The 10,255-nt window shown below is 44.0% G+C and overlaps 1 protein-coding gene across 1 annotated transcript in view; it reads right to left on the reverse strand.

Annotated features, from left to right (window-relative positions):
* Positions 1 to 405: 405 nt before the first annotated feature.
* Positions 406 to 10,255, reverse strand: part of LOC104523391 (ankyrin repeat domain-containing protein 6-like) — a gene marked incomplete at its 3' end in the record, with an annotated part of 27,323 nt that continues 17,473 nt past the window's right edge. The window contains exons 3-10 of the mRNA XM_010165948.1: positions 9,232 to 9,330; positions 8,568 to 8,666; positions 5,021 to 5,119; positions 3,904 to 4,002; positions 2,048 to 2,146; positions 1,735 to 1,812; positions 811 to 915; positions 406 to 543 (exon numbers count right to left, since the gene is read on the reverse strand). Of these exons, the coding sequence (XP_010164250.1) occupies positions 406 to 543; positions 811 to 915; positions 1,735 to 1,812; positions 2,048 to 2,146; positions 3,904 to 4,002; positions 5,021 to 5,119; positions 8,568 to 8,666; positions 9,232 to 9,330 (816 nt within the window). The remainder of the gene's footprint in view (positions 544 to 810; positions 916 to 1,734; positions 1,813 to 2,047; positions 2,147 to 3,903; positions 4,003 to 5,020; positions 5,120 to 8,567; positions 8,667 to 9,231; positions 9,331 to 10,255) is intronic.

A 10,255-nucleotide genomic window follows, 5' to 3' on the forward strand; every position in this document is an offset into this window, starting at 1 on the left:
AGTCCCCATCCCTGGAGGTATTTAACAGACGTGTATATGTGGCACTCAGGGACATGGTTTGGTGGTGGACTTGGCAGTGTTAGGCTTATGGTTGGACTCAATGATCTTAAAGGTCTTTTCCAACCTAAACAATTCTATGATTCTATTCTAGAACACCAATCCAGCTTCAGTGGCTGGCCACAACCTTGGTGTCTGTCAGCAAAATAACCAGATTTCCACACAATTTTGATTTTCATGACCCTAAACAGCAGAATTTCTCCACCAGAAATGGTTTTGTCAGAAGACTGCCTCTGCCCCATGAGCACAGCGTGGCTGCTGCCCTGACTCACTGACACGCCAAGGGATGTCTGTACTGCTGCTCAATAACTATCCCTTCTCTCTCTGCTGTTTTATATCTACTGATACCTTTTCCTTTGGCTTTTTCTTTTTGCTCTTCTTTCCTTTGGGGTCTGGTGAGGTTGACCGGGGTTCATCCTTCAGATCACTCTTCCTCTGCGGTGGCTGGTCACTGCTTGGCGTGTCATCAGCAGCTGAGATGCTGCCCTGCTTGAAGCAAAGACGGGGAGGTCAGAGCTGTTGCAGAGATGGAGAAAAGGTGCCTTTTCCTCAATTTCCCAGTTTTAAGCTGCTCTGAGTACACGAGTGGGCAACTCTTTAGCAGCAAAGCATGACAGACTGCCTCAGACAGCTGCTGTGGTCATGCTCAAGTGATGGCTCCGAACAGATGTCATCACAGCATGTTAGGGATTGGAAGGGACCTCGAAAGATCATCCTGATGGGTTTTATGCGGCTGGTAATGTGGGGCTGTACCTTGCTCTGTACCACTTCATCCCGCGGTACCGACTGAGCTCGCCTTTCCTCCTTCAGCCTCTCTCTCTTCTTCCTCAGGCTTCTTCCACGGTTAAAGCGTGAGACCTGAAGTCAGACCACACTGTTACTCAGTGACATCACGCTCTTTCCTACCAGAGAAGCCAGCAATAGAGACCTTTTTCACCTCCACTAAAAGGCAATGGATAAAGGAGGGTGCACTGCTAGATGGACGCTGATGGGCCAAGCAACGTGGGTGTTTATAGCCATAAAAACACACCACCACTGAGCTAGGGGCACTTTGCTGTCCGCTGGAGGGGCCACTGCCTCCTCCTGCGTCCTCCTGTGTCCTCAGGCTGGTTGCCAAGCCAAGCCCAGCCCTTCTCACGCAGAGGTGACAAGGAGGAGCAGGATGGGATTGCGCCTGGTCTCATACCAGAATACAGAGCCCTCCCACGGGCCTTCTGGCCTGAAGAACATTGTAGCATTTCACACACAGCAGCAGAGTATAAACAGGACATTTTGTCCCTATTTCAAAGCATCTTCCAGCGCGAGCAACCATCTTGGGAATGGGACACATCTGAGGCAGGCAGCTGAGTGACATAACCCAGGAGCTTTTGGGTACGGGGCAGCTTCCTAACCCTTGGGCCACCACAGGGAATAAGTACCTCTGGCTGCTCCATCCTCTGCCAGTCAGGGCAGCTGGACCTCTGAGAACCCTTGATGCTGAGGCTTAATCTGCACATCTTGCTGGGCTTGGAGGCTGAAAGACTCCATGTCAATAGACCTGAGGCCAGCAGGCAATGCCAGCAGAAACACAGGCACCTTTCGCAGCGGAAGATGAAGGACTGGGAGATGTGGTCTCTCAAGGTTAACTGGCCTCAGCTCCATGCGTATGTGTGTGTTGGGGAGAGATTTGTAACATACCTGTGATGCTTTAGTGAGGAGGAGTGCAACCTCAGGGTTATTGTGCTGTCTGGCAACCTCTAGAGGGGTCTGACCTGCCTGAGAGGAAAAAGAAAATGGCATTTCCCTCAAAACACGAACTGCTGGAAATGTGGAACTTCTCTACCCAAGGTTAGTACATGCTCTGTGCACAAGAGTACAGTGACTAACTGCTTTAATTTACCCAGATTTAATTCAACTCTAACACCCAAATATTTTCTACCAACACTGTGAAGAGTGTTGAAGGGAGTCTGCACTAATACAGAGTACCAAAGAAACTCCACGTCCTGCTTACATTGTTGACAACGGATGCATCAGCTCCTGCCTCCAGCAACAGCTTAACCACCTTCCTGTGATTCAGAGCAGCAGCGACATGGAGCGCAGTATCCCCTGCCTGCAAGTTAGAAAGCAGAAAACAACTGTGTAACACAAGCCCTTGGGTCTCACCCTGCAGAAATCACACCTTCCTAGAAGATGCTTGGAGGTCAAAAGACCTACACTTACTGATGCAACAACTAAGCTTAAATAAAGTCTGGTCAATAAAAAAAGCAGAGTTGGGAGGAAGGGGACAGGAGGAAGCAAGGAGCTATTCCAGGGCAAGGACCTACTTCAGCCTGGTTTTGAGAAATGCAGCCAGGGTGCCGGTGATCTGGTTTAACTAAACTGAGTGACATACAACACAGGTTGGAGGCCGCTCAGCTCTACTGCTAGCAAACAGATACGGCATCTGAGGGCAGAACTGGTTTTCCCACCACAACCTTCCTTTTATTTTCCCCAAGGTTTGATTATCTGGTGTGCAGGTGGTCATGTATCACGTTACTCCAACATAATCAGGTAAGTACCAGCAGCAAGATGGCTGGTGTTCTCTTCAGCAGATTCCTCAAGAAAAACAGTTTTTGGACCAAAGCCAGGAGGTGATCCAGGTCCAGCAGTCACACACTGCCCTGCCCTTGTCCTGGTGCAGTGAGGTGAAGACAGCTGTGATCAGATTCAGGCACTGGTAACAGAGCCAGCAGCTGTTCAAGGGAGACCAGACACGTGCATATAATACCCTCCTGTCCCCTTTGCCTCGCATTTTGCCTTCAGAAAATCAGGTCTCCTCAAAACTAGTGGAAATCTATTGCTTGTTGCTAACTTGGATGAGGCATGTTCATAAATAAAATCATTGTATGTGCAAATACAGAACAACCTCGGGTAGTGCTGGGGAATGAAGGAAAGGGGTGTCTCTGTATGCCAGGTTCACATCAGTTAATCTTAATATTCAGTATCTCATTTTGCAAGTTAAAAAACTCATTTCCAAATAAAATTACATAGTAAATTTAAAACATTGAAACTCATTTTGTTTGCTGTAATATCTTATATCTAAGAAACAAGATTAAACGTACAGATCAGAAAACATCTTTATGATCCTCAACTATGGAAAATTTCCCAGGAACATGAGACTATGTGGTTAAGCACCACATGACCTGTTTATTTAGCAGATTTAACACATTTTAATGTACTAAATCCATTCCCTTCTAGCACCCAATTAGGCTGTGCTATAGGTACAGCTTCTCGATAAAACAGCTACGGATGATTAACCCTAGGGTTAGACTGATCACGACTTTGAATTTAAAGCATACTTTTTCTTCACTTTTAGGTCCTCTTAATCCCTCCTACTGCAAAATGCAGCAAAGAAAAGTATTCCAGAGGAATCTGCACATTTGTAGCATCTGAAGGTTAGTGAGTTCTGCTTCACAATGTCTCTGTAATGGCTGTAGGATCATTAAATTCTAGTTACAGAGGACAAAAGGGGCCTTTATAAAATAACCAAGTCTCTTGCCCAGTCCCATTCTGCACAGAACTGGTAAGGACTCGGAAGTACCACCTCCTAGCCCTGTGCTACTACCCCTGTCCCATAGCCCCTTTCTACACCACCTTACAATTGCACAACCTCATAAATAGGCAATGCTTTAAAGAAATGATGCAAATGCAATGGCAAAATAATAATCCACTGATATGCCATTACTTTAGGGCTTTTCTTAAAAGCTCAGGCATTTGGTGGTACAGTGAAACACAGCGCGAAGCGAGATTACTTGGGTAGGAATCCCTCCTCCCAACAACCAGCTGTATGTGAAGGGTGCAGAGTCGCAATGAGGTTCATGCACTGACCTGGTTCTTTTCATGGACAGAACAGAAAGCACTGAGCAGCACCCTAACGATGGGCAAGTGATTATAACGAGCAGCCACATGCAGACAGGTATCTCCTGCCTGCAAACAGAAACAAAGCTCTGAGCATGTAATCACTGTAAGAAAGCTTGCACTTGTCATGGTGTTAAGGGATGAAATAATCCTATTAAACCAAAAAGAGCAGTAAATGCCACACACCTCCACCGAACAGCAATGCTGTCTTCTCTGCAGTACAAAATCTACTATTGTGGGCAGGGAGGTTTAGCAAGAGCTGGTGTCAGGCAAGGTGGGGGTAAGAATTCTTAACCACGGATGGGAAATACTGGAATTATAAAATGCTGGTTTACTGCACTACGAAAACTGATTTACATTTTTACATGAAATCTGTTCTTCTGACCCAAACCAATGAGATTTGGAAACTCTGCTTGGTGTCACACATAATGAAGAAAATGAGAAGAGTGGGGGCCAGAGCAGTGTCCCCACGAGGGGTAGCACATGCACAGCTGGGACTGGGACCTGGGAGCAGAGCCCCATGGGTTTCCATTTCTGTGTGCCTCTGCCCACCTTGTTATCAAGCAGGGACAAAAACATCTGGCTTCCTTTTGTAGGTTTGTTTTTTTCCTTTGTCATGCCAGATCCATTATAAAATAGGAGGAAAGCTGTCTGAGATTGAAGTCATCCTGAATCTACCTCATTTGACAGACCAACACACAGTATATATTATCTGTCTCAGTGAGGGCAGGTCTGAAGACTTTCACCACTCTGGCATAAAACCTTTTTAAGATTTCCATCTTTTTGAGAGAGGAGCTCCTTTGCAGACCACAAAAAGCAGCAAAGGACCAGCTGCCTCGGTCTGTGCAACAGCCAAACCCCCTTTGGTCCTTCCATCCCCACTCAAGAGATGGGTACAGGTAGTGTGTTACTCAGTCCTACCAAAAGCATTCCTGCAGACAATGTATACAATGATTTATTAGTGGTTTTTTTTCAATAGCATTTATAATAAAAATCACAGCTTAAAGCATTTCTGAGTCTTTCTACAAGTTAAAGCAATATAGCTAAAACAAAGGCACACAGAAACAATGTTCTTTTCAAAACTCACATTATTTTTTAGGTCTGCTCGAGATCCACCAAGTAACAAAACACGAGTACTTTGGGAATGGCTGTTCTGGCAAGCCAGGTGAAGAGGTGTGTTACCTGCCTTAGAGAAATACAGGAAAACATAAAAGCCATATTTAGATATTGGACATAAGCATTAAAAAATAAAAACCTCACAGGTCTTCCCACAAGCAGATCCATCCAGGGGTGGGAAACCATCAGTGTTATTTTCCCAATGTTACAAGCTGAATGAACCTGGAGACTGAGATACCCTCTCCATCCTGGAAATGATTTATCTGGGATACAGTAAAGGCAGAAATTGGACAGTCTAACGATATCTGCATTGCTCAAGTCTGTCTGCAGGAAGCAAAGACTCCAGAAACTGTCTGGTTCATTAATATCAAACAGCACTATCAAGTATTTAATTTAAAGAAGTATAATTATTGTGTTTTGGGTTTTTTCCCATGCACGCACCACTATGGCACCGCATCTCTGATCTCAAGCAAAGCCGTCTGCAGCTGCTGCAGGGTGTCAGGCAGATGAGGGTCACAACAAATTCCATTTCCTCATGATCGTAACACAAACCGGCTCCAAGGCTGGCTGGGGCAGTAGGTGCTCTCACAAGGCAGGAGGCAGATTTTAGGCTATTGGGAAGCTTTAATGTTCAGAAAGGGCAACAGTTTCCAGTAAAGATGAGAAGGGAAAAAACAAAGCCACCCAAACCCCCGAGAACGGCATGCAAAGGCTCCTGAAAGAAGCAAACACACCATTTTTACAGAGAGAAATCAAAAAAGACTTCGCCTGGGTATTCTCCTTCTAACACTGTGAAGGTTTTTATTGGTCTGACAAGTTTTTCTTGCTGCATTTGGCTTTTGTTGGCCTGAAAGTGTTTGGAGGTTTTGGCTCTTGGGAGCCAGAAATGAAATAAGCTCAGGTAAAAAGGTTTCCCTTAGCTTACTAGGTTGCCTGTTCACCTTTATTATGTCCTTTAATTTGTCCCCTAGGCTTCCAAGGCACAGATCAAAGCTGCAGGGTTTGAATTACAAAAGGCCAACTCCTAGATGGGGCCTTAGGTCTTCAGTTCCATGCTACAGACTATTTCAGGCCTGAATATAGTTTCCAAGTTGTGGCAGACATGAACATTTTATTTCTCAGCTAAATTGCATTTAAGTGTCATTTTTTTTTCCCTCATGGATTTATCTCTGAAAAGCCTCTGCAATGTCTTTATCATTTGCAGTTTGGAAGGTCTGGTGAGAAGGCAGGGAGGTCCTGTGCAGTAAGTGATGGGCGAGGACTTCAGTGCTGGGAGAAGTCACCATGCTGGTGCCTGGGGTCAGGGCTCACAGAGCAGGTTCATCTGTCTCATCTCCCACGGGGTGACAAATCTCTGATCAGCTTCTGTGAGAGGGAGAGTGGGTCTGAGTTGTACCAATCCAGGGGTCTTCAATGGTCTACTGAATCTTCACTGAAATGTACAGCCTGATAGAGGCTACAGGTGATCTCACAGGATGACCTATCACAGCAGAAGACTTTTTATTAAGCTAATTTGACCACAAATAAACTGCATCTCCAGGGTAACTGCTGCATAGGATTGCTGCATTTCACTTAATATAGAAGCCATCTTCAATTGCATTGCATATTACATACTGTGCTCAGGGTGCGGTGCTGCACGAAGCACATCCGTACAAGCGCTCCTCAAGCAGTCCCCCCAGGAGACAATAACCAGGAGTTACAGAACATAGAGAGTCAAATCCTTCCTGTCTTCTGCTGCTTAGCAGGGTTTGGCCTGTATCTGTCCTACCCAGCCAAAATTGCATGACGCTCAGGCGTTTACTTACCCCATAGGTAGCACCCCATAGGGTGCTCCTGCACATGGCACTCAGCCCTGCCTGCCAGAAAAGCTGTCAGAAAGATTATGCCTTGTCATCAGTAACATAAAAAGTTGAGAGATCAGAAAAAAAACATTTGGGGATTAAGTTGACTTAAACTCTTCATTCTTCTTGAAATTGAAAGGGGTAAAAGCACCTGCATGTGTGCAAGCGAGCACCATTCCCACATTTTTCAGCGGCTCCTGAGAAAAGATCCTGTCCATTAAAAACCACCCAGACACTGAAATGCAAAGAGAGGGGATTGTGTAAGACATCAAAGGCCAGTGCAGGACCTGCTCATGCAGTATTAAAGTCTGCCTGTCATATTGCAGACATCAACCCCGCTGAGCTATTGTGTGCATGCTTTCCAAGAGAGGTTGTCTCCAGTTGACATAGGCTGTATTGTAGGCTAAATCTTCTAATACCCTGAGGCATCCAAGCATCCAGGATAACCAGACTTGCATCTTAAACCCGTACCTTTGTACAGAAGTATATGTATATACATAGCAAGCGTATCCAGAGATAGAAGTACAATGGTTCACAAGACTATAAAATCAAGCATGGGAAGTTGTTTAAAGTACCTTTGATGCAAATGTAGGTGAAAATTACAGCAAAAATAATTACAGAAAATAAAAATTGGAAGTTGGAACAACATAAAAGAAGGAATACACATAAAATAATATCAAAGATGATGTAATTACAGACCACAAAGTGACCAGATTGTACAAATATATGCATATATACTGCACATATACATATGCACATACAGAAACACTATGCCCAGGCAATGTGCCTTTTTACTCAAAATCCTAGACTTTGGCCAGCTGTCTCCCTTCTTCCTTTTCCTCACTGGCCCCTTTCAGTTGTTTTTTTAGAGACACATTTACCAAAAAATGCTGAGAGATTCCATAAAGCCATCCCAAAGCCCTCTCGCCTCTAACGAAGGACCCTGTGCCAGCCATGCAATCTGACCGACCCATCGGCACGGGGCTCCGAACCCTGACCCAGCTCACACCAGAGGCTGCTGCCGCCACTTCCTACACTATTCCATTAACTTCTGAATTAGTGAATTAGAGAAGTCTCCCGCAGGTATTACAACTAGAGTGGAACTAAAACCCCTTGCTTTGTTATTCCTTCCTCTAAACTGCTCTCAAGGTATTATAAATACCAAAAGGAACATAATCCAGGTTCATTACAAGATTTTGGTAAAATCCTGGGCTAATATATTAGGAAGAACTTTCTAACAAAAGACAGAGAATTTTTTTCCCTCCGTGGCTTACATTCCTTTGGCTGTTTAATTAAAAAAAACCAATGGATTTTGAATGCCATATTCCTATTAGTACAATTCATTTTCATTTTAAATCACACCAATCATAATTAATCTGCTTGGTATAAATTAGAGCACTGTGGAGATTTCCACAGGAATTGGAGTGTTCCTCAGCTGTAATTAATGCCTCATTCAACATTGCTATTGAGTTCCTCCTGCATCAGCTGGCAAAATACAAATTTCCTAATGCCTGTGGAGGAACCATCGAGGCATAATAAATGCAAAAAAAGAAGAAAAAAAAATACCACTAGAAGCTGGTCCCCCACCTGCTGAGAAATGCCATGGCCAGAAATCTCCAGGGATGAGAATCAGCCACCTTACACCAGAACTGAAAGTTGCTCCTGCATGGGTCTCACCTTGTTCTTGGCAAGAACATTGGCTCCGGCTTTAATGAGCACTTTGGCAGACTGACTGAATCCATGCCAACAAGCTTCATGAAGAGCAGTGTTCCCATCCTGGAGAGCACACACACAAGAGAAGGTTAGTGTGCTGCGTCCACACACAGAGTAACATTACATTCAGACTGCAGCAGCTGTATGCCCCACCTGCTCACTTAAAAAAATAAAACATTTTCCTTTCCTACTAGCTTATTGTCTATTTTACTTTTAGAAGAGGGTAAAAATATTGTTATTTCTTTTGTTTGGTACGTGGAATTAGTTATATTTAGTCCCACACTAAATTTTCAGCCTGGGATTCTGTTTCTGGAATAATCACGGGAAACTGTGCAGTGTTTTGTGTAGGGCACAGTATGGTTGTACATTTCTTTAATTCCTCCCTTAATGAGCTGAGAACAGACTCTTAAACCAAAAACTATCAGCCTGACATAAAGAAAAAATAAATTAAAAAATCAGTAATTTATATTAAAGAGATGATACAGCTTTTTTTCAATGTAACTGTTCCAATTACTTTCAAAGCATTGGATACTTACTCAGGAGTATAAACCATGACTTTCTCTCTGAGACCTTAATATTACTGGCTGGCAAGGCTGCCATCCCACAGGGCTTTGCTTTTGCCTGTTACCTTGTCTTGTCTGTCCAAAGCACACCCCTCTTGAATTAGAGCTGCTATAACATCGGTGTTCCCTATGACAGCAGCCCGGTGCAATGCTGTCTGATCACCCTGCAAAAAGAAGCAGATTTGGAATCGGTACCATTCCCACCTTGTTTTGACTCAATGCAAATGCATACTGCCAACAAAAGCTGCATCTTCAACATATCTACTGTTTAAATCCAAGCTGCCTTTGAAAACAGTTCTCAGAAATAACTATCATTAAAGTTACCAAGATGACTGAAGTTATTTGAAAGTATCAGAGAGCTACAAAACAACAGTTTACAGAAGTCTGCAAGTCATCACAAGCCTACAAACAGTGCTGAAGCGTTCTAAAAATCTGGTAGTGCTAGAAAGCAGTGAATCGAACGCATTTGGCACGAGGTATCTCATAATCAACAGTACCTGTAGGGGACTAAAAGGAATTACAGGCTGTTGTAATTCATCATAAAGATCCTCCAGTACTTACACTAACTGGATAAAGCTCTCCCATTTTGGCTCTGATTGCTCCATCACCCCTGCTTAGGATAAGGAGCATGAGAGGAGATTGGTCCCTTCAGCACCTCTGAGGAATTAGTGCTAAGAGTGGAGGCAATTTTATGATGAGGACCACAACTGCAAGACCATCAACTTACTTCATTCAAGCAACTGAGCAATCTTGAGGTCCAAATGACTTTCATTTCTTATTGACCTGCCACGTAGCAGCAACAAGCAAGTTTCTTACATCAGTTTATTTCCTTTATGGCCAAGTTTCTAAAAGAAATTATGATGACAGGGTCATCTCGTCTTACTGCCCATCTATCTTCCCCCTAACAACCGCTGAACTCATTTGCTGAGCTAGAGAGCTCAAGATTAATTTTCTACAAGCCTTCCAGAAATTGAAGACTAGGGAGATGCAAACTACTGGCTCTGCCAATTGGGGTTATCTATATATTTTTATGTGCATGTTGGTGAGACCACGATAAAAGAGGGAGGATAGGAGGACTCATGCAGCAGC

The sequence above is a fragment of the Antrostomus carolinensis genome, unplaced genomic scaffold, assembly GCF_000700745.2.
Source record: "Antrostomus carolinensis isolate BGI_N321 unplaced genomic scaffold, ASM70074v2 scaffold20534, whole genome shotgun sequence".
Classification (NCBI taxonomy): Eukaryota; Metazoa; Chordata; class Aves; order Caprimulgiformes; family Caprimulgidae; genus Antrostomus; species Antrostomus carolinensis.